This window comes from Protopterus annectens, chromosome 4.part0, assembly GCF_019279795.1.
Source record: "Protopterus annectens isolate FY-2018-M chromosome 4.part0, PAN1.0, whole genome shotgun sequence".
In the NCBI taxonomy this organism is placed as follows: domain Eukaryota; kingdom Metazoa; phylum Chordata; order Ceratodontiformes; family Protopteridae; genus Protopterus; species Protopterus annectens.
Window position 1 is genome coordinate 354880832 of NC_056733.1, and position 25083 is coordinate 354905914.

The 25083-nt window shown below is 41.2% G+C and overlaps 1 protein-coding gene across 2 annotated transcripts in view; it reads left to right on the forward strand.

Annotated features, from left to right (window-relative positions):
- SUDS3 (SDS3 homolog, SIN3A corepressor complex component) overlaps positions 1 to 25083 on the forward strand; it is a 1220864-nt gene that overhangs the window by 705510 nt on the left and 490271 nt on the right. For both annotated transcript variants that reach the window (XM_044068332.1, XM_044068334.1), the window contains one exon: positions 11346 to 11441. In XM_044068332.1, the coding sequence (XP_043924267.1) occupies positions 11346 to 11441 (96 nt within the window). The remainder of the gene's footprint in view (positions 1 to 11345; positions 11442 to 25083) is intronic.

Genomic DNA, 25083 nt, shown 5'->3' on the forward strand with positions numbered 1-25083 from the left:
GATTGAGTACTTAGGACGTTGTTATTAATGTGGTAATTTGTGGGGAAGTCACTATTCCCCAAAGGGGATGATGATGCATTTTTTGGTATTCAGCTTGAGGCCATGTTTCTGGCACTAGTCATTTGTCTGAGTGAGACCCTCTTGGAGGATGCCCACATCACTAGGGGAATTGATGACAGCAGCCAGCTTGCAATCATCTGCAAACTTGGTCATTCATAGCCCAGTGGTTTTGGCCTGCATCTTAGAAAAGTATATCCCAAATAACAGAGGCCCCAAGACCGAACCTTGGAACATGCCGCTTGTTACGAGGTGGCTTCACCTGTTTTGACTATGTGGGTTTTATCAGTGAGCCAGTTTACTACCCATCTGGTAGCATATGGATTGATGCCTAGTTGAGGAAGTTTATCTATTATGCCCAAGTGGGGCATAGTGTCAAAGGCTTTGACCAGGTCAAGGTAGGTAGTATGCACAGTCTTCCCCTCGTCTATGGCTTGGTGACTGTCTCAAAGAAGTTGACCAAATTTAGCAGAAATTATCTCCCCTTGAAGCCAAACTGTGTGGGATCAAGTGTATGGAGGGCGCCAATGTCCTTGTTAATTAGGTCCATGATAATCCGTTCCATGGCCTTGCAGATCAGGCTAGTTGGGCTGATGGGTCTATCATTTTCCGGGTCGGTGGACGCTCCATCTTTATGTAAAGGGATGATAGTAGCTGTTCTCCACTCGGTTGGGATGAAGCCAGTACTTAGGCTTTGGTTGAATAGGGTACCTAATGGTGCTGCAAGTTCCTGCCTGAGTTCACATAAGATGTGGCCTGGGATGTTATCTGGTCCCATGGAGGCTGCATTTTTTGCCTTTAGAGAACAGTGATGTATAAGGGGAAGGGGGCAGGTATTGTGGTGTCTTGATTTAATGATGGGGGACAGAGGGGTAAAGATTTTGTTGAATCTGTCAGCCAGCGAGTTTGCTTATATCTACAGCATTTGTATATGTGGTGTCCTTGACAACCAGTTCTGAACAGATCTGAGTGCTTCCTTTGAGGTTGCCGACATTTGTGAAGAAGGCCTTATGATTGTCTCTAGTAGATGTGATCAATTTAGACTCGAAATTTGCTTTGGAGAATTTCACTAGTGCTCTTATTTCCTTGTTCAGGCTAAGGCGGCATTGCTTCCAGTTGGGCACCTGCTCCTTCTTGGTCTTGGACAGCAATTTTTTCCTTTTGTTATAGAGTTTATTTATTGCAGATGTCCACCAGACAGGTTTACTCTTCCTTGTGGAGGATGATTTAGTCCTGTCAGGTATTCCTGATTCCATGCATCTGTAGAAATGCTCGTATAGTGCTTTGGTTTAGTTTTGGATATTGATACCAGTTCCTACAAAGGGGGAGGGGGCTGTGAAGCTTTTTATACCAACCCTCAGGAGGCTGTAGTCAGCTTTGGAGAAGTTTTTATGTCTGACCCTAGCTGGAGGGGGGTTGGGGGAGATGGTGACTTTGAAAGTGTCCCATTTGTGGTCGGATCTTACTAGAGAGGATGAAACTATAGAGATCCTGCAGTGGTTACTCATGTTGGTTAATACCAAATCCAAGATATTATCACCCCTTGTGGTGGTATCGACTAGCTGTTCCAAGGCATTGACAAAATCAAGGAAGCTCTGTGCATTTGTCTTCTGTCTTAGTGCCATGATCCAAAGCCAGACCGACAAAGGTCAGACTGTTTTGTGGATGGGGGGGGGGTGTAAAATAAGAATATGTCTGTACATAATCCGTCTTCTTCATACCTTCCCTATAAAGGGAAAATTAGAGGTGGTTTGATAATTCTCTGGACTGTTCAGTCCTTCAGATCTGATCTCGTCTCTTCCGTCCATCCTCAATGAATTGGTCTTCAAGGTTGAGATTCCTCCTATAACTCAGAAACTCTTCCTTGTACTAGATTACCTCAAGTTCATAGGTGTTTACTAGGCTAACGACCACAAGGGCCTTTTTTAGCCTAGTCATGCATCCCAAATCTCTGACCAGTTCTGATACCCTTGATAAGTGTAAGCATGGGCCTGGGAGATAAACTGTTTACAGGTTACCTGTGTCCTTTAGAGACATTGGTGCCAAACCAGGGATACATTTCTGGTTTTCCATCCAGTTGTCCAGGTTGCACTTGAATTGGGTTAGGGAGGAACTCTGCTTCACATGGATGGGGAGCCTGTTCCATAGATGGGGTAGTCTGTAGGGTACATACCTATCTCTCCAGCAGGTCCTATTCATATCACAGGCAAGATTTAAGTCTTTAGAACAGGTAATTTTGGTGCTGCTTGTTTTGTGGATATGCAGGAGGTCCATTAGAGCAGGGTCTTTGTCAGATATGATTTGCAGCTCGTTTGCTTCAGACACAAATGTTTAGACTCACTGCTATAGTTGTCAGATAAGTGAAATTTTTCTGCTGCTTGTTGTGGTTTGTGGCTATTTTTTATTGGTGGTGCTGTTACTGTTTTTTGTTTGTGGCTAATCTCTGGGTTTTCCCCTTTCTTCAAGATGGCAGAGAAACACTGGTTTCAAAACATGCATATCTTGTGGACATAAAATGTGTGTATTGTTTAGGGACATCTCATTTACATGGAGTGTTTTATTTGTGCCACATTTGGAGCCAGGGATATCACAGAAAGATGCAGCAAACTGGCTCTTAAGGGTTTCTCCCTGCAACAGTGGGAGAAGTTTCTCCTTCACAGTCTTCCTTGTCTCTTTCCCTGGTAGCAAGGAAATCTGATAAAAGTAAAAGGAAGAAAAGTAAAGAAAAGACAAGGAATAGCACAAGGAAAGACTTGAGTAAAAGGACTCCTTAAGGAAATGTTCTCTGGAAAGTTTGCGTCCATCTAGTCTGGTGTTGACGATCCCTAGACTGTTGCATCTGGCCTTGACTCCAGAGATTGTCAGGATTAAATCCCCTACTTCATTCCCAGAGCCTAGGTTCTCTTCAGTATCGGTAAACCCTACGCTCAGACCACCTTTCCTGCAGGAAATGGTTTTTCATAAGCTACCAAGACCCCCTTCATCGGTGTCATCTGAAAGATCATTGCAGTCCTCTTGGAGCTTTTGTGAAGCAGACATGGAAAGAAAGATAAGGAAGTTTCTGAGGGCCCAAATCCAGTTGGATTCTCCTGGCTCTGACCTCTGTTGGAGCCTTGGGACTTGCTCATTACTCCTTTTCTGATACGGCATTCAAGTTTGGGATGCCTGGATCTGAGCAAATGCTGGGGTTTGCCGTCACCTCTCATTGAATCTGAAGGACTGGACTTCATTGACACTGACCATTTCTTTGTCCCATTCCACTCTTGAGTGCCTGTGATCTCAGTGGGTCTCAGAGGGGTCGGGGCTGGCTTTGTGGGGTCGAGGTTGACTCCAACATTGTCAGAGGAGTCCCTTCATCTCAGTGCTTTGGGTATAGACCACTCAGTGTTGGCATCAGAGCCAAGCTGGATAGGTTCTCCTAGCTTGCCTTTGTCTGGGACCTTGGAAAGTACAGTGGTGGCATTGGGACCTGTCTCTGGGTCATTTTCCAAGGACTTCAGGAGAGTGCTCTCACAGTCTAGGGAGCAGGCTTCCCTTCCCCTTCTGGATCCCCCTTGCGCACACTGAACTCTTTGGGCCCTCTCTCCTCACTTTGTCAGGTTGGAGCAGACAGCTCCTAGGTGGCTTGAGGCAGTTCACATTGTGGACTCCCCATCTGCTTTGGAGTCTTCCCCAGAGCATCCCATTGGTGAGGGTCACTGAAAGTATTTTCCCTTCAGAGTCCCTCAGTGAAGATACTGATTTTTATCTAGGGGAGTTTCCGCCAGGTTCCCCCTTGAAGACGTCTCCTTTGGCAAGATCACTGAATATCTCAGACAGAAGGGAGGTTAGTTCACTGATGCCCCCTCCAGGAAGAATCTGTATTCCTTTAAGGTTTTGGGGCTGTCCCATTTATCTCTTGGGTAGTCCTTCCCACTGATAAACTGGTCTATTTGCCTTTGACTCGGGCATGCAAGGAGCTAGACGTGGTTGCACAGGACTCCTGGAAGCCAGACAAAATTATAATTTCTCCTAAAGACAGTAGGGTTACCACCTGTCCCACTTTGCGAGGGACAGTCCCTCTTTGGGCAGTTGTGTCCTGACAAAAAATATTAAAAATGGCAAATGTCCTGAGATTGTAGGACATAATTATGTCCTATATTTTATGTAATAGTTGCATAAAACAGTTATTCTGTGTCTAAAATACCTAAATGTTATAAGAAACAGAATAAGCAACTAAAATGCTACAAGAATAAGCTATTATTTAGGCAAAAAAGTTAAGTTCTAGCCTTTGTACTGACCGTGGGTATGTGTCGGCCTGTAAAACCTGATGTTTGTCCCGAAAATGTCCCACTTTGGCCATTTGAAAAGGTGGCAACCCTAAAAGACAGGCCTTTTTGAAGCAAAGGTCCCACAGTAGATTCTATGGTGGTGGCATGGCAGCAGCAGTGACAAAAACGATGTTTGCTGAGAAGAGTTGCACTGTCCATCCTTCTAACAGGGTGTCGACAGGTTTGCTAGACATATTTAAGCTTCAGTGCCCTTTGCAGTTAAGATGGTAAACTGTTTGGCACATGTTACTCATTTTCAGAGGGATTTGATGAAAAAGCTATCCAGATTCCTCTCTGGGTCTTTGGAACCTTAAAAAAGGGCAGTTGGCAACCCTAGAGTCTATGAACATGTCTATGTGACTTATTTCTTATGCAGATGAGAGCATGTCGAGAGCAGCATGCACTGGGATAGCTGTTTCCTGGCATGCCTGGAAGCATCTTTGCAGAAAACTTCAAAATGTATTCTATTAATACCCCCTATGACAATTTCACCTTGTTTGGGCTTAAAGTTAGAGACGCAATCTAAAAGTGAGCAAGAGAACAAGACCTTATCTGCAGTTGGAATACACTTTTCTACCTCTAAATGGACATTCTCTAGGAACCAGAAAGGAGGTAAGAAATTGTGATTTCATAAGTCCCAAGGTTTTTCCTGGGATGCTTCTAAATGATAAATCCCCCAGAAGTACAAGTGGAAACAATCACAGTGGATGTTGCCCTGTTGCAGAGGTGGCCTGCAGAATTAAGGCTTTTGGGATCCCTTTTCCAGCAGGCCTTTTCAGTGCTCCTGAATGGTTGCTCAACTTCTGCACTCTAGAAGCACTCGAGAGGGGGGGCACTTGTTTCTTTGCCCCGTAGCCTAGACATCCATCACTCAACATGTATGAAAGCAGAGAATCATAACTAAAGGCTAGACGATTCCCTTTTTTTACCCATCCCCCTTGTGACACTGCCAGCCCAGCTATTTGGAATTTTGTAAGTAATTTTATGTCATTTGTGAATATTGATATGATTTATACAGAACTGTATGTTATGTGCTGAGCTTCAAGAATGTAACCACAGCATACCCTACTGGAACCTAGAAGATTAACTTGCAAAACTTAAGAATAGTTGAGGTTAAGTTACTTTATAGGTGGGCCATAAAAAAAAAGATGTCATCTCTCACTTTCAGTTCAGTAGCAGACACAATGTCTAGAGATAGGAGTTCTTGTATTGTCTTGAAATTCAAGTAATTACTAGGTTTAAAATGTAAAAGGTGTTTTATTGTTTTATGACTTTCAAGACTTGCAAACATCTGAGTGATATGTATTTTTAAGACAGAACAAACATGTTAAATTTTAAGTTTCTGTTTATCCTGGGAACTGAAGTCAGGTGACAAAGGATATAGTAAAGATTCATTTAGATGTTTTCTATATTTATTTGAGACTGTCCTACAGTATTGTTTTAAAATATTTTCTGTGATTTTGAACTCTGAAGTAACTGTGTTGGATTTACTGAGTATTGTCTTGTTCTTTTATTATTAAATGCATTTAAACTTGTCTTTGTGGTTGATGTTTGTAAGACATATTTATGCTCTTAGAGTACTTGCATATGTATTTGGTGACACTGTACAGGCCACTCCTAAATAGCCTTGCAAGTCTTGGTTAGACTACCCTTTCGATAATAGTAACATTATACAGTAGGATTGGATATCCTTTATAAGGACCTTATAGCAGCTGATGAGTAAAGGTTGGTAGCATTGGAAACTACATTATAGTCTGGGCAGAAGGGGGGCATAGCTAGTAAACCTGTGCCAACCTTCCCCAGGTGTGTGTCTGTGTGTGTGTTTGTATATAAATCTAATCTCAAAGTGCGTGTGTCAGCTACTCGAACAGGGACATGAAGCACTGGTTGGACAGAGAGGGTGCTGGAGGCTTTGGCTTGGCCCCTCAGCTGAGATCTTAACCCTATAGCTCTGCCAGTGGGGAGCCTTATTGGTATCTATAGAAATAGGGAGAAACCAGCCCCAGACTGACTGTGGTGTCTGTGTGCTCTTAAGGGAAATTGCACTTTACCGTGTATATACTTGTCATCCTCCCATTGTGTACGTCCCTCACTGTTACCAGGGGTGAGGATTGAAGCTCCTTGATTACTGGGCCAGTGCAGTGACATCACAGTCCTCATTCAAGAAAACTTCACAACATCCCACCCACACAATGGAAGCTTCTAGACAAATGAGTCATATGGAAGATCCCACAAGACCACCATGGGTCTTTCTACTCAAGATTATTTTTAGTGCCAAAGTAAAACTGGGACCTCAGCTCCATTCTGGACCTCAGTCACCTAAACCAGTATGGAAGTCAAATGAAATTCCATATGGTCACAAGTAAGTCCATTCTACCTTTGTTGAGGAAGGATAATTGTGGTTGTTTTATGGAACTCCAGAATTCATACTATCATATAAAAATGGACAGACATTCCTGGAGGTTTTTGTGCTTTTGGCTGGGAGCCAGTCACTTCCAGTCCAGGGTCTCACCTTTTAGTCTCGCCACAGTCTCCCAAGTGTTCATCAAGTGCATGGCAGTGGTTGTAGCTCATCTCAGACTGCAGGGGTCCCAAGTGTTACCATATCTGGACAACTGGCCTGGTCCCACCAGGAATCTTCTTCAAGCCAGGAACATTTTGCTGCATCTTTACTTTCCAGTATGGAGTAGTCTTGCCAAGTCGAAGCTTCAGCCTTTCCAAATGATACGAGTTTATTGGAGCCCATCTAGATACCAAGCGATAGATAGCCAGATTACCAGAATCAAGGATTCTCACCCTTCAACATCCGGCTGTACTCTCCCATCAAAATCCTCCAAGCAAGACCTATTCTTGACTTGATAGCAGCTTCCTTCACCTTAGATCCTCTGGCCATACTTTACATGAGCGTTACAGTGGACATTTGTAGTTCAGTAGTCATTGAGATGCTAACCTGTAAACTTTCCCATGTCTCCTACTCAGTTGTGTAGGAACCATATTCAGTAATAGGTAGACGTTCTGAGAGTTTGTCAAGGTCGACCTTTTGTTCTCTCTTCCCTCCCAGTCCTCGGTGACCATGGAAGCTTCCTAACTGGGGTGGTGGTGGGGAGAACATTTCTTGGGAGTGACAATCGAGGGTACATGGTCCTCTACAGAGGCAGTCATCACATCAGAGTCCTGGAGATGAGTGCAGTCCTCCACGCATGGCAGACTTTTCAATATTCCCATCTCAGGAATGTTATTTTCATACAGACAGTATGGTTGTGGAGCAAGACTATGTTAATCCTCATTACCCTCTTTTGGCCCTCAGCAGGTGTGGTTTCCCTTCCTCTTGTTTCATCTCATTCACCCTTCTTGGGTGCTTGACCTAGTTGCAGATCTCTTTTCTCATGTATTCAGGAGGCCTTACCAGAACATCGAAGCTCTCAAGATAACTGCACTGTTTCTGCAGTTCCTGTGATAGTCAGACATTCCAGGCTTTCATGTCAAGTATTTGACATTTTTACCTTCTCACAAAGACCTTAGACCAGGAAAGCTTACAAAAAAACCTACAAGACCAAGTGGAGATGATTTTCAATTTGGGTTTCTAGTAGGAATATAGGTCCATTTTCAGCTCATCTCCAGGCTATTTTAGATTTTCTGGCTGTCCTTTTTCATGATGGAGCAAGTTATTTTATTATGAAAGCCCATTTGGCAACCATTTCCAGTTTTGAAGTCAGAGAAGATCATTCACCAGTTGCTTCTTTGAGGTTGGCTTAGACCTTCTTAAGGAGCACTTGCCTTTATTGGTCTGTTCTCAGGGACCTTGCCCTTCCCCTGGGGCATTACTATGCTTTAAGCTTTGATGAGCTCTCCATTTGAGCCTGCAGCCACTGTTGAATTAAAATATCTTTCTTGGAAAACATTGATTCTTCTGGCAATTACTTCTGCACAAAGAGTTTAGGAACTTCACACCCTTTCTTGTAAGCCCCCTTATTTGATTTTCCACAAGGACAGGGTAACATTGAGAAAAAAAAATGTCTCCTTTCTTTCTAATGCGACCGTACAATCTTCACTGAACCAATCCATCAGTCTTCCTGTTTTCTTTCCCCATTTTTAATCTGTTGACGGTACATTGACAACTCAGATTTGTATCAGATTAAGAATGTCAGAAAGACTGACCAGTTGTTTGTATCTTTTTCCCTGGCAATGTTGGGTAAAGGAGTGTCCAAAGTAAATATTTCAGTTTGACTATATGAATGTATTTCTTATATTTATAAGGGGACTATCTTTGCCTGGCACTCATAAGGCTCATTCAGCTAGGTCAGTTGCTTTCTCAACTGCATTTTTTTCCAAAGTGTCAACTGATGACATTTGCACTGCAGTTACATAGTTTAATGTCCATACCTTTTATATCTCACTACAAACTGAACTTGCAGTCTTCATTCAGAGCATCTTCTGGTTCAGCCATTCTCCAGAATATCCTTCCATGAATCCTCCCAAGATTTATGGTAGCTGGGGACACAGTCCCATTTATTAAGGATGAGTGGAAGAGAGAATATCAGATGCAAAAGTTGTGTACTTGCAATAACAGTAGATTTGTGTTGTGTGCTTCCATCCTCCTCAACTTCCCTCCACTCCCCTCCAGTTGTCATATATCCTTGTTTCTGGAGTGACCGCACTAATTTATTGATGTCCTGGTCTTGTTTTTATCAGGTATTGTATTCCAGGAGTTCTTTGGGTTTATTCAAAATATATTTCCTGTTTGGGGGGGGGTGCATTTTTTTTTTGTTTTCTAGGAAGGGGACAAACTCGATCTGAGGCAATCAGAGGGAGAGGATTATGAGTAAGGGAAGGAGCCTAAGGTTTGGTTGCAAAGTGTGAGGTTGTCCGAAGTTTGGTCCAGTCGGATCCGAAGACCTATTTGTTGAGGAGGATGGAGTCAGACAACTCAGATCTGTTGTTGTGGCAAGTACATAATTTTCATTTTTAAGAGAGGCCTTAATGACCCTAGTCTGAAAAAAACATCTGTAGACCCAAGCTATCAAGAGAATTAGAAAGGCTATGTCCTAGTAAATTGAGACAGTGATTCAAAGAAATGGACTACAGCGAAGAAACTGCATTAATGACCTCTTTGTAATCTACAGATCCAGGTTTAGCCAAGTTAAAGTACAGAGGTGGAAGAGTAGAATCCTTACAGTGTACTATGGTCATACTGCAAAAAAAGGACTGATTCTGACAAACTTTTCCCTAAATTGATTGAATTAAAAGACTTTACAAGCAGTCAGACATGCTGGACTGTACACTCTGTTTACACCTTACAACAGTTTTGCCAGTAGACTAGTTGCAGCCTTGATATCATTGGTCAGGTAGTGATTTCCTATGTGGAATCTGTGTGGTGTGCTAGATAGTGTACATGCAGACTAAATTCTTCCTTGAGTTGCTTACTTTTCCACTGGTTTTCCAGCCACCTGTGTAGTCTGTGCATGATGTAAAGGTCATAGTCAGTTCACGGCTGCCAACAAGCAGTAGAACTGGAACACACATTTGTGTTAAGACATTCAGGGCTTCAGCATTTTCTTCACTTAGACACTGTTCTATTAAGGGCGTCATAAACCAGATGAAATGGTCCTGTAGTCCTTACTCATGATCAGTTCAAAATCAGGAGGCATAATTGATGCTAGTCAAACCCTGAAGTGGAATGGGAAGTGGTCCAACAATGGGTCTAGATCAGCTAGCAAATCTCTGGTTTCAAGACCCAGCTGAAAACCGAATCCAGTGTGCATGCAAATGTTTGCATCACAGAAGTAGCAACTATAGTAAAACAAAGACTTTCAAAAAATCAGCATATTCTGTAGCCAGTTCAAAAGACTCACCATCGTTGGCAGGCATTAAATTCCCCAGAAAAAGCCAGCAGGGGATTACATCTGCTAGTTCAGTGAAGAGATCTTGTAGATGCCTGTTGAAATGCTTCAAAAAGGCTGAGAGGATGATAAGGTTTACATGTTTTACAGGGGCATGTTAGGAGGTGATGGTGCAGCCACATCATCAATGTGATTCAGATGAAGTGAAGATTTAAAGTAATAGTCACAGCAACACAGGCACTCCCCTTCTAGGACTGTGTATGACTCTTAGCACACAGAACAGCAGCAGCTCGATAAGGACTGCTATTGTCATCTAGCTAGGGTTCTGTAATGAATGTCATATCTCTGGGATGGAGCGAGTCTGAGATGATGCCAGGTTTATTTCACATTGATCCAGTGTTGCAGACTCAGCCTGTATAAGGATAGCAGGTGGAGGACTAGTTCTGCCTTAAGGTTGGGGATTGGAGAATGTGACACCTGCAGTATCTCCACAAAATGACAATCACTGTTAAAATGACATTTCACACTACGGTTGATGATAAGTTATTCTAACCACCATACATACACCCTTATCATGGTGCACAGTAGAAGATTTCCTGCATCCTTCCCGAGCCAGTCATTTTGGCAGTCCTTAGTCCCCTGCAAGTCAGGGAAACAAAAAAGGATGAAGTGCAAAAAGGAGTTTATCCATACCAGCACTCAGTCTCTTGCAAGTAAATCAGATAGAGTTCAGCCTTACCATCAGAAAAAGGATGGTGAGTACAAAATGAGTTTCCAAACATCAGTCCCTAGTTTCCTGCAGTTTAAGGAAGCCATAGTTCAGCCATGTTGTCAAAAAAAAGTGAGCAAAAATATGTTTGATTGATTAAAAAAGCTATTTAATAATACCTGTAAACAAAAATTGGCAGCAGATCTATTTTCAAGAATTATGTAGTTGTAAACTAAAACTTAAGAAAGACAAATTACAAAAAATAAAAATATTGAACAGATCAGGTCTATAGGCTGATACCTAAATAAAACTGTAGTAATACAAGGAGTAGCATCCATTTAAGTGATGGAATAAAGTAGAATTTTGTGACTGGAGCTACTTTTGTATAATTGTAGTTTTATTAATGTGCTGGTTTGTGTTTTTTTGCAGATTCAATGGAGGTGAAACCCATCATGACCAGGAAGTTGAGGAGGAGACCCAATGATCCTGTCCCCATTCCAGATAAGAGGAGAAAGCCAGCACCTGATATCCTTATTGCAAAAGAAAAAGGATGTGTAGTTTCATTTCTTGGTCTCCTTAGGAAAACTGTTTGTCATGTCTTGCTTTGTGTGTGTGCAACCTCTTTGGCTTATCCTCAATGGTTTGGTTCAGCACTGAGATGAATGTGCATTTACTTCGGGAAGAAGAAACGCTGCTAGCCAGGATAATCAAGTACGCCAAATCAATTTAAGAAAAGGAAGAATGGTTAGGACAGAAAGCCTAGTAGAAGGAAACGAGAAGGCATAGGGAGCTTAACATAAGGAAGAGAACACTTAGGACTATTCAGAAGTAGGCAGGAGAAGTGTTAGTAGCTGGAGACTATATCAGCAGAAGGATTAGGTGAGGTAGCACGATAGAGTAGTAGAACCTGGTGTCATTTAACAGTACCAGTGTTAATACTGGATAGTGAAGTCGATGGAGCAGTTAGCACTCATACAAAGTTGTCTGCCTCCATCACTGAGCAGGTAGCATTAATAGGTTCATAGATTCGTACTAGGCTAGCTGCCCTTGTGAGCCATTTTAAGCCTAGCCAATTACCCCCTGTGAGATTCAAACCTTGTGTTTGTAAGGCAAACACCCTAACCTTTAGGCCACCCTCCCAACCCCAAAAATCAATGTAAACCAAGATTATGTAGTCATAGGTTCATAGTTTAGTACTAAGCTAATTGCCCTTGTGAGCCATTTTAAGCCTAGCCAATTATCCCTTATGAGACTCAAACCCTGCACCTTGTGTTTGTAAGGCAAACACTTTAGCCATTAAGCCACCCTCCCAACCCCAGTAATGTAGTGATTCATTCAGATATAAGTCATCTGGGAAGGTTAATTCCCCATTAAAGCACCAAGGATGATGCCATGTCACACCATGTGCCAACCTGTCTTCTCTGCTGGTCACCTGTACAAATGTAAGTCTTTGTCCCCCTGCCCCAGCAGCAGACCTGGTCGGAAAGAATAAATCAGAAACTGACTTGAGGTTGAGATAAGGTGGGAATTCCAGGAAGCAGCAGATTGCCAGTGGGGAAGCATTTAAAGTTGAAATATATATCTGTGTAGTGTCAGTAGCTCAGCAGGTAACACACACACCTTTTTTAGATTAGCAAGCTGTGGGAATCTATTTCCATTTCAGGTAACTGGATTCATACTAATTTGCTAACATTGCAGTGCAGAAATAGGAGGGTGCTGCACTCTTAAGTGTGCCATCCTTTGGATGAGACGTTAAACTGAGGTTAAAACTCTTACAAGTTAATCTCTAGCTAAAAAAAAAAAAAAAACTAAAGAACAAAACTGTGTTAAGCTAAACCCTTTTAATTTGTTTAATAGAACATCTTCAGAGCTAACAATTGACAATAAAAAACATGGCCAAGAAAGGGACAACCAGGGAGCTAATGGAAGGCATGAAGAGTGCTGGAGAATGTTTTTCTCTTTTTTTTTTAATGTTTATTTGAAGATGGAAAAAATGTATATGATACACATGGGAGGATTTGCTAAAAAACAATAGAGAAGGAATTTCAGCTGTATGAAAAAAATAACTCAGACTGGATGGTATGCTCCAATGTGTCTTTTTTTTTTCTTTTAAGAATGGTAAAAATATATGGAATGTTGGCATGTCACAGAACTATTGAGGCAGTTTCTGGCCAGTGAGGTCTGAAAGAGTGATGCATTAATACCACTCCTTGGGGGAAGAGCCAGAATTGTCTTTCAAAATTGCAGACTGGTTAAGTCTGACTTCATTGTTAGAGTAAAGATTTGAGAGAAGGCCTGGTGAATTGTGAAGAAGTAATTTGTTAAAAGGACTTCCTAGTGAACCTGATCCTCTACTATGACTGAGTTGCAACAAAGACAGAGCAGAAATGTCTTGAGATGTTATTTATTTGGATTTCAGCAAGGGCTTTGATTCTGTATCTCATAAATGGCTTATAACCTAACTGAAGTGATAGTAGTAAGGGAGTACTTAAATTGCTGGAGGGTTGGACATAGAGGATGGTAGAGTTGAAAATGGTAATTTCAAAGAATGGGAAGTGAGGTTGTTTCTGATAGGGTTTTGTCCAGGGACCTGTGAATGTCCTTCCTTGGATCACTGTTGCAGTATTCCAAACCGATGGGTCATCTTGCAGAGGTAACCTGATATCTGGCTGGTGTATCAAAGCCAAAACCTAATAGATGCTCCATACGTCTGACATATGACCTCAGCCTATGGAGAGAGGGGTACATAAGCAGACGTATGAACGTAAATTCCTTAGTTTGTTGCCATTCCGATTGCAGGATCTTCATTCCTGTTGGTCTGAACATTGTGTCGTGCTGTTGCTGCTACCATTTCCTAGACCTGCTCAGCTAAGTACTCCATTGAGAATCTTCTTTTTTCTTGCTTTAAACACAAAATATTTGTTTATGTGAGTTAGGAGGGGAAAGAGGGATTGTGGTAGGCAGATCCATGATAAAGACCTCTACTCCCAGTGTTTTTGTCTAGAGTCTCAATATCATTACAAAAACTGTGAAATTTGATAGTCATTCATTCCTAAAACCCTTCCAGTGAGACTTTCGTCTTTGGGGCTGTAAGTAGGTGTTTAACATGTAAAGCACCTTATGCTAAGCAGGGTGGCAGAAGCCTTGGCCACAGATGTCCTGTTCATCCCCAAAAAGAAGTTCAAGAAAGCTAGTCCTGAAACTTCAACTGCCCAGTCTAATTCAGATGGTCCCACTGAGATGCAACAGGAATCTTTAGAATGCCCGAGTCTTTCACAGATGCTCACTACTGTGACCCTGCCAGAGGCCAGTATGGTGTTTGTTATTCATATAGCTGAACAGAGTATGTCTAATCTGTTGGCAGAGAAGGGGGAACCTAAGGTAATTATTTCTGAGGGACCACAAGGCATACCTCATTTCCTTGTTAGGGAAGACATTCCTGGGGAAACTGCCACCCAGGCTAATTACTATGTTGATAAGGTACGCCTAAGAGTTGACTTAGCCAGGGATCTGGAAACATTTGTAGGCAGTTGTCCAACGTGTAAGTAAGGGCATGGCATCAAAGTCCAAGGAAGTCATAGTGCCACTTTTTTTGGCCCTTATCAGACCCATCATTGAGTATAATTCCCCCTTCGGCATATACCTGACCAGACTGGAATGCCCAAAAAGGTTCCTTACCAAGAAAATCCAGAGTATAAACACATTGGCCTATATAGATCTCCTTAAAGCCCTGTCTAAACCTCTGTCTCTATCTCCTACAGGTTACTGAGAGGTGATCTATGCCTGGCATACGAGGCATCCTTGGATCCATCTCTGATGGACGTTTTTCATATCTACAAAACGAACAGCATCAGAACCTCTAGATCCAAGGATTTAAATTTTGCTTGCGACATAAGACATGTTGACAGGACAGATATGTGTTTCAGAGGATCCCCTTGCTCTGGAACAGCCATTCCTAACACGTGAAACAGAAGTCCATCCCTAACCATATTCAGACGTAACCTTGACCAGTGGGTGGGAAATCTAAAATTCACCCTGGGTATGTCCCCCATGTCTCTGATAGACAGAGGCAGACAGTAATGCTCAAAGTAACATACTCTCCATATCCTGTAGAAACATCCTAATTAACATATAACTTACTAATAAATATCCATGATACATAGGGACACAATTGGGTTAGGTTGCACAGCTAGGCTTATAAATGGCCCTGATGGTCATTGGCCTAGTATGTACCTGTGAACCGGGGTACTACTTTCTTTACAGAAGAGAATGTCATAGCCTTCTTTAAAATTTCTTATCTCAAAACTGGTGTTTCCCCTCAGCAGTTACTTTTTCTAGGAGCTCTTAATTACAAGCCACTGTGTTCTCAAAGAGTTGTACAGCATTCCCAAATGTTCAAGTAGCCACTTTCATGAACCCTTCCTTTTTGCCTGTAGTTGTGTCCGAATCACTTTGACCACAAAATATGTTTTTCTTCATTCTTTCCCTTTCCTAAGTATGCAGGCAATGGGTTTTGCATCTTATGGATTGTATCTGAAATTTGCCATAAAACTTATGTAGCACCAGTTATGATGATAATGATGGTAATAAATACATTTTTGTTTCATATCCCAGATTAAATAAGTTAGAAATGTGTTCATATGTCATCAATAGATGTTTTATTCCATCACATTTCTTTCAGTATAGAAAGCACCGTTAGCATACCGGTTTCGGCTACAAAACCTTCTTCAGTGCAAAAAAACACACATACCTCCATCTCTCTGTTAAAAACCATCATATCATATCCCATTGGCCATGACTCAAAGCAGGGTCACAACAAGTGGTATAAAGCTGACATTTCCACAGCGTGGCCCACCATAAGCATACAAAAAGCAATGCCATGCAAGTAAAGAATAGGTGCACGTCCCACAAAGTACAAAAATGCAAAAAAACAATGGCCAGCACTCATATCTCCCTTTGTCTGCTGGACTAATAACCAATTGTTTATTCTTAGAAAGGGAGGGGTTGGAAGTATGTGTGTTTTTTTGCACTGAAGAAGGCTTTGTAGCCGAAACCGGTATGCTAACGGTGCTTTCTATACTGAAAGAAATGTGATGGAATAAAAAAATTATTGCTGACCATTGTTTTTTTGCACACCTGTTGGTAAACCATTTCAGACTTTTATTGGTTGTAGAGATTTCGTTTTGATCCAGTGGGCAGACTTGTTTAGGAACCCAGCAAAGCTGAGTGCATTCCACATGAGGTGCTTCTGCCTCTGCATCTCCTTTTCATCTAGTTTTTGGCTGCAGTCATTCATGAAGCAGAGAGCCAGTCTTCAGTGCATGCATTCACTAAGCATGGCAAGTTAGATAATATTTTCAAGGCAAGAGGAGTCTGGCAGTTGTGTGTGGGTGAATGATAGCTGGGCCTCTACCCAGCCTTTGGATTCGTACCTTGGCCTTCTCAGATGTTATGATTAAACCATAAAGACAAATGCCTTGATTATTGTAGTAGGGTGTTTAGCTTAACTGTAAATGACTGATGCATTCCTATCTTCGCAGTTCAGGCTTCGTCATTCCATCTCCCTTCATAATTCTGTCCCTTTCTTATTGCTTTTGTTATTGCTAGTGTTGGTGAATTACTGAGGTTGTAAATGCTTTTTTTTGTTTCGTGGAGAGTATGCTTGATAGGTTAACCTTTATAGAAGAAACTGTTACACAGCTTGCAGGCTAGCTGTAAGCTTTCAGATGCAACTGCTGTAGTAAAATATGGTGTGTATCCTTGTCTAGCTCAACTAGATATGTGCTGTGGGATGCTTTGGTAAGCCTTATTATGAGCAGATTTTTATCAGCCATTTATTATTCATTTATCTATATGTTGTAATAGGGTAAGATGCATTTTGAGAGTAGATACATGATGAAAACTAATTGTATTGCAGAACATATGCCTATCAAACATCTGAAGTATAAAAAATAATTTTATTACAGAATTCTGGTGCATTTCTTGATGAAATTTCTGGGAGGAGCATTTTCATTTGCCATTCTTTTGGAGATTCATTGCAGTGAGTGAACTAAACACCCACACTGCATACAGTTATAACTGACTTGGGGGGTGTAGAGGGAAGGAGACTTTATTCCTGTTAAATTTATTTTTTTTTTTTGGAGTTGCAGCTTTGAGATCTGGTTAACTCCAGCCAGAGGCCTGACTCAAGGAATATCTCTAGGTCAAAAATCAAAGCCAGAAGACTTTAGAGGGGCAGTAAGTTAGTGTTAAACTGGAAGACAAGAATGAATCTGCTCGTTAGTGGTCTTTTGAGCCAGTAATTTGGCATATTTGGTTTATATCTCATACAGTGCTTCTTGAGCTCAGCATTCTGTGTGAGGACCACTTTGTTTATGTTTTGCTTTTCTCTACTTCTGTTGAGCCAGCAGGTGGCAGCATCCAATCAGCTTTAAAAGAGACAGCCTTTGATGACAGGTCTTGGAGACATTTTGCCTCAGAATTCTTTTGACTTTAGGTTTATATTCCAGGAGCAACAAAGTATAGTTTATGAGTTAGTGTACCAAAACATCATAATTTGATGAAAAGGGGAGAGGCAGCATTTTATGGTGAATCTTTAAGTTTTCTTTGATCTGTTTTGTGTGACTTTAGAGAGTCAAGGATATTTGAGCACTAAGTAGTGAAAATGTATGACTTTTTGATTCTCTTGTTTAAATTCTTTTTCTTAAAGACACACTGGTGCTTTTATATTTTCACAGAATATATGTGGTATTATTTGTTAATTTTGTTGCAGATCAACGGTGGATTTCTGGCAAATAATAAAAATGTGTCTTTGTTAAATAGCTTTTTCTTAAGCTAATGACACTGGGTTCAATTCTTTCTAAGATGTACAAAAAAAAAAACCTCATAAGTTCAAGGAAGTAATGGTGATAAGAGCGCTCACTTTCAGTTAGTTTTATTATTTTCTTGTTATAAGCCTGAACATTTATGACACTAGATTTTTCTTTTAAATGTAACCTTTTTAATTGTTGGCAGCTTTATTTGAACCTGTGGTCATATCCTGCAGAGTTGTATAAAGCTACTTACCTTTATAGCCATTGATTCCAACCTCATTCTGTCAGCATGCAACTGGTTGATATGGTTCTGTCTATCTTTAGCTAGCAGATGCCTTTGGAATCCTAATTTCCATTTGTCAAAGTTGTAATCTTTTGGGTGTTATGGGTGTATAATTTATGCTTTTACATGGTGGATATGTCCATTTAAATGCTTTGAGCAATCTTTTTTTGTACTTGGTCTGTTTTTTTTTTCTTCCTTTAGGAAGTGCATTGAATGTAAGGATTGTTTGTTGAACTGTTTGGCACTCCTTAGGACTTTTCATTTTCCTATTATGATGCGAGTCTGTTAGCATTTTTTTTAAGAATCCTGGCATGAGTTGCTTATTCCATTATCTTCCATGTGTCACAGTAACAGTGTAGGATTGAAGCAGAGATCCATTCATTATGTGTTCAAACTTATCATTGACTAGAAACATGGAAATACAGTGGAAATGGTGATACAACCTTTTAATTTTAATCCTTCAAGGCCTCTATTTGAGATTGACTATAAGTGTTCCGATACCTTTATTAAAATGTTTATACCTTATTTTTACCTGTGAGCAGTTTCTCCTTGTCTGCCTTTAGCTCTTCCTTTGGCCCCTAGGTTTGAGGTTGAACAGTTTCTTAAAGGCATCCTTCATTTCAGGCCTCCCAGGAAGCCTATTCTGCCTTCATAAGACCTTAGTTTTGTTCTTGAAAAATTGATTCAGGCTCCTTTTGAGCCTGCTTCTTCAGTTTCCTTGCAACATTGTACTTTTGAAGACTGTTTCTTTTGGCTCTTACTTCAGCTAAGAGAGTATCTGAGCTTCAGGCTCTCATGGCTGTTCCTCCCTTTTTCATTTTTCACAGGGGCAGGTTGCTTCTTCATACCAGTCTTTCTTTTATTCCCAAGGTGGCCAGTGAGTTGTCTCTTAGTCTATTAATTTGCCCTCCTTTTTTCCTTTCCACGGTTTGCCATTGAGAAGATTCTTTACACCTTGGATTTGTATAGACTGATATTATTGTATAAGACTAAGGCTATTGCATATCTGAGCAACTTTTTGTTTCCTTTCATCCCAGGTCTTTGAGTTTGGCAGTTTCTAAACAAACCACATCTTCCTGGATTTCTGATTCTATTTCTTTTTGTTGTTATTTTCCTGGTCAGTGATTTTCCTGTTCTGAAAGGCTCATTCTACCAGAGCTGTTGCTTCTTCTGGTGCCTTTTTCAAAGGACTGGCTACAAGTTCCATCCTTGAGGCTGCTACTTGGACTTTAGTCCATACCTTCACTAAGTATTACAAGTTGAATGCATGGGTTTATAGAGGACTCTTCAGTGCCTTCCTCCTTCCAGCTTTCCTGTTGAGCTTTTATACTGACCCTTATGTAAGGAATGCTGCAACAGTGATATGGAAGGACATAGTACATTTGTGTAAAATCTTACCATAACAGTATATGTCCTTCTCTTCACTGTTGCAGTATTCGCTCCCTCCCTCTACCCTACTCTTCTTGCCTTCTTGAGTAAGGGATTCTTTTTCTTTTCCTCCTTCTCAATGCACATGTTCTTCTGGTCCCTAGGGATTTTCTTGTCCTCCTGGGGCTTTTCAGTTCTGAGATGTGTGCGTCCATACATAACCTTTATGCTTTGCATGGGGAGCATACATGTGATTTATGATGCCTGTAAACTCTAAAGGCTTTGGTATACTGGCTGGATGTTGGGCAATCCTTGGCATGAGATCCCTTACATAATGATTACTGCAACAGTGAAGAGAAGGACATCTACTGTTATGGTAAGATTTTATACAGCTGTACTTTTAGATGTGTTTGCAGTATAATTTGCAACAAATGTATAATTACTTGCTGAGCAGAAAGACTATGAGAAAGAGATTGTTCCTATTGTTTCCCAAGTGTCGAAACATACTTTAAAGGGTACCTTGTAGGAAACTGATACTTTTTCTAGAAATGCAGCTATGTTGGTGGTGGTAAGAAGGTTTGCTTGGTTGCAAAGCCAAAACATTTATGATGAGTTAAAAATGAGATTATGAATGCTGTGCTTGAATCTGATTGTGTTTGGTACAGCAGCTAATCAGATGCTAAAACATTGAGATGACAGAGATAAACGAATGCAAGGAGTATCAAAAATGTTCCATATTCTCAAGTTCCCCCAATAAGCAGGATAATTTTCAGTGGCTCAACATAGAGAAGTCCTAGCCAAACAAAAAATATACCAAAAGAAAGTGGCAGGGTGAGATCTCTGCGAAACCAACAAGAGGGGGTTCCTTTCTTCAGAAGGATAACTCCTTCCTTTCAATCTGTGTACCTATAATTTCCATGTTCCCTTCCATATGCTCCATCTCAAAAGTTAGCTCTCCACAAGACAGCTTGGCAGTCAGTTCAGGGAATTTCCCACTCATCCACCAGACCAAACTTTTATTCCCTGCTATACTCCAACAGATGCTGGACTCAAGAGGCTCATAGTGCCAGCCCCTCCTCCTGAGAAAATGAAAGGTTTCTACTTTAGAATATTTTCTTGGATCCCAAAAAAAGAGCATTTGTGGAGACCAGTGTGTTGGACCTATCCTTTTTGAATGCTTTTGGAGGAGTCCCCAATTTTAAGATGCTGACCTGCAGACAGTGCTTCTTGTTCTTCCAGACCACTGCTTCATGTTGACTCTGGACTTTGAAGGCTGCATTTCCTCATATCCCTATTGCTTATCACTTCAGGAGATATCTGAGATTTGTTTGTGCCTCCTTCACACTCTCAGTTCTCAGCATTGCAGTTTGGGCTACCTGCTGCACCTCAAATGTTTACCAAATATCTTGCTCTGGTAGTGGCTCACTGCAAGATTCATGGTATTCACATTTTTGTGTACTTGGGTGGCTTGCTGATCTGTGCAGAGTTTGTATCCAGGTGTTTGAAATTGCTAAAGAAGGTCTCAACCTTATTCTGCTAGCTAGGGTTCAAGTTGAACCTTCGGAAATTGTGCCTGATACAGTCACAAAGAATTGTCTTCCTGGTGTGCTTAATTAGCATTTACAGAAGTATGGCCTTTCTTCCTGAAAATAGGGTTGTGTCCTACCAAATGATATTTCAGGAATTCTCCAGGAACAATGTTGCCTTGGCAAACAAATTCCCAAAAATTCTCATACTGATTGCATCCATGATTCTTGTGATACCACTGGCCCATTGCCACATGAAGAAAATTCAGTGGTATGTACAAAATTGTTGGATGGAGAACCTACATTCCCTGGAATCCCAGTTGCTGGTGCTGGCCTTCTTCAAAGCGTTACAGTGGTGGAGAGCACAGTTTGGTGTCAGTCCAGGTCTTCCCTTATTCCCACCTGTTCCAGCACAGTCTATCCAGATGGTTTCATCTGACTTCACTAACGAAGTTGTATCAGTGGGAGCACAAGCCACTTTGAGTCCCATTTATGCACAGAAGCACATCATCATCAAAGAAATGTTGGTGATGATCCATCTTGGGTTACCTCAAAAACAAGGTGGTACAAGGTCATACCCTGTATGCCGGTTGGCAATGATGGTCTGGATTCTAGCTTTACAGCATTCTCTGACTCTTCAGGCGTCATGTATCCCATAATTGCAAAACACTGTGGCAACATTTTCCCCCACCTTACCTCCCTTTTATAACAAGCAGCTTAAGCAGCAAGAAGCCTGTAACTGTGTTTTAAAAAATAATGGAAAGGAGGTTACACACATACACACGAAGAAAGGAAAGGCCTCTGAAAATCAAGGGTAGTCCTACCATTCAGCATGACTATCAGCCTGTTATACCCTGCCAAAAAACACTGGCAACCTTTCTGTATCTTTAAAACTCCAGTTTCCTATTTGAAATCTGAATCTTGATTGATTTGGACATTTGGGTTCTAAAGGTAAATGCAAAGGGAATATACTTGGCAATGGGACTCCTTCCCAGGGAATTTCACCTTGCCCAAAGAACAAGATTCCTCTAGTTCCTCCCATTGTACTCGGGATGCCATCTCAGAGAGTCGTAGGCACAGTGCCTGTCAATATCATAGGCAAAGTTTATTATCCAAAACTTTTTCCATTTCCCAAACCAGAAGGCTCCTGGAGGCCAGTGCTAGATCTTTCAAGTCTAAACCTTTTTGTCAAGATACCAAAGTTTATATTGATATCACTTCAGTATCTCGTACCTTGAATCCCTTCTTTAGCTTTCATGGCTTTCTATCATAACAGTCCTATTGCCAAGCATTTCAGGCATTTCTTAAGATTTGATGTGTGTGGCTTACATCATCAGTTCTCTGCCTTACCCTTTGGACTAGTACTCTACACCAAGGGTATTCACAGAATGCTTTGCTCCAGTCATAACTTATTGCAGACTTCAAGGCATTCACAGTTTTCCATATTTGGATGATTGTTGTATCTTTACAGACTCTTGCCAGTTGTCAAAAGCATCTCTAACAGTTGCTCAGGGACTTCTACTCAATATGGGTTTTCACTTCAACTTTCAGAAGTCTTCTTTAATCCTTTCCCATGGAATGATTTTCCTGAGATATTTCTTGGACTCTGCCTTGGGAAGAGCTTTTCCTCCACCAGAAAAAGCGGAGATACTTCGGCAGTTTTTCCTGAGGTTTTCTAGCCAAACTTGAGCATCTACAAGGGGGTTTCTCAGGACTTTAGGATACATGGCACCAGTGATGCACATCAGGCAAATACAATAGTACCTAATATTGGTTTTGACTCAACATCTATACCCTTGACTTCATATCTCAGTTTTGGTGTGTCTAAAGAGCGATATTGGATGATGGGTAGATCAGATAGCTTGCAATCCAGGTCTTCTGTTCTCACTTCCAACCTCTCTCCTGTCAATCACCTCAGGTGCTTCAGACCTGGCATGGGGAGCAGTTTCAAAAGAGGAGTCCTGTAGACTGACAGAAAAACATAAAAGTTAGAGATGTTGGCAGTAATTAATGTGTCACAAGCCTTCAGTCATCTCTGGTACCTACGACTTCTGCAGGTGTACACAGACAAAATTACCATGATGTGGTACATAAATGGGGGGGGGGTAAGAGATCTCTCCCTCTTTACAGACAAGTTATGATGATCCGGGTGGTATCAGTTCAGCTCACTGATATTTAGGATCCTTACATTCTGTCAGAGCAAAACCTTATTACAGACAAACTCAGCAAGACTTGGGCAGACTCCATGAATGGAAGCTTCATCCTGGGGCGTCTTCCAAAAATTATTCCAGCTGTGGGGAACACCTGTATTTTTATATAGTGTCAAATTTAGTTTTTTGTATCAAAAGTTGTATTTTTATCTATTGTCAATTTTTTGCTTCTGTATAGATGATCATATTGTTATCGTATGTTCAGCTATTTGTTTTTCTGTACTGAATGCTTTTCTCCCCAGGCCTCCGCTGTAAATAGACATGTGTCCAGTCGGACTATCCCGGTAAACAAATGTAAAATAAAAATAAATAAATCTGTTTGCTTCCTTTCAGAGCATACAACTAGAAATATTCTGCTCCAGGACTACTTGCAGGCTAGCTTGGAAGACAGATGTATTCTCGTTTCAAGGACAGGAATGTTTTTGTATGGTTTTCCACTGATAACCAGGATTCTTGTAACGATTCAGAAGGACTTGCCCAAAAATTGTGATGGTGACTCCCTTTTGGCTAGAGCAGCAGTGGTTCTCCTTTCTTTTCAGTTTGGCCATGGGCAATTGCCACAAGCTTCTACACAGGCTGGTTCATGTATTTACTGTCACAAGATAGGGGGAGTTTGATACACTCCAATCTGGAAACTCTTCATCCAACTGCCTAGATGTTAGAATTTTGATACCTTTTAGGCACTTTTTTTGATGTGCAGCAGGTGCTAAAGGAAGTGAGAAAACCTGCCACAATTACATCATATTAGGGTAACTTGAAAAGATTTTCTAGCTGATGCTAGTCGAAGAGCAGGATCCTTTTCAGGCCAGGTTGCCTGTGGTTGTTTTTTATTTGTGAGTTAGTGTCTAATGGCTTGTCATATTCTCCTTTCAAGGTACATGTGTCATCCATTTTGGCTTATCTGCGTTTGGATCCTACCATGTCTAATAATGCCCACAGTTTCTGAAAGGGGTTTTACGTACTTTGCCACTTAGAAAATGGGTGCCACCTCCTTGGGATCTTTATTTTGTGCTTGAAAAGCTTTCTCTCTCTCTCCCTCCGTTTGAACCAGCTCATCAGGCTGATTTAAGATTCTTAACGTGAAAGACTGTTCTTCTCATTGCTCTTATAGCTGTTGGGAGAGAATCTGAGTTACAAGCTATTACTGGAACTCAACCTGCATCATTTGTCACAAAGACCGTTTATTTTTCTTTGAGAACAAATCCTACTTTTATGCCTAAAGTTGTTTTAGTGTTTACTTTAAGCCAGACAATCACCCGGTCTTCTTTCCTGAATCAAAGAACAAGGGACAAAGGATTCTTCACTCTATGGATGTTCACTGTCAGCTCAAATACTACCTAGATAAAATTTGACCTTTCAGGAAAGGTGATCAACTTATCCTTTCTTATCAAGGTAAGAGGAAAGGACAAGAAGTGACAAAGTTGACTATTTGTAGATTATTATTTAATGCTGTTATGTTTTGTTATACTCACCACAATAAGCCACTCCCAGGCATGGTTACAGGGTATCAACTTTGGTGACATTTTGGAAAAGGGAGGACTCTAGAGGCAGCAGCCAAGTCCCCTGTATAAAGTGGGTTCCTTTCCCCGGTCCAGGATAGACTTTGGTAAGGCCATTATCCAGGGGCTTCTGGAGTCTGTTATTGGTCTCCTCCTGACTAAACTCTGGTAAGCTACCCATGCAGCTTAGGCTACTGCAACAATTATCTGTGTTTCCAGTATAATGCAGTTATATAAGTAAACTTAACCGTAACAGTAGATGCAGTAATAGTTCACGTTGTAGTAGCTGTCCTCCCTTCAGCTCGCTTTCAGAAGCTGTCTGGACCAGGTGACCTTTTAAAGTGGCCTTTCAAATTAGTTCAGACAGTATTAAAATAGTGTGGCACATCAGCAAACTGGAGGGGAGTAATTTCTGCCAGTTTTGTAGAATGGCTGTGAATGTTTTGCTCCTTGATTAGTCAGTAAATAC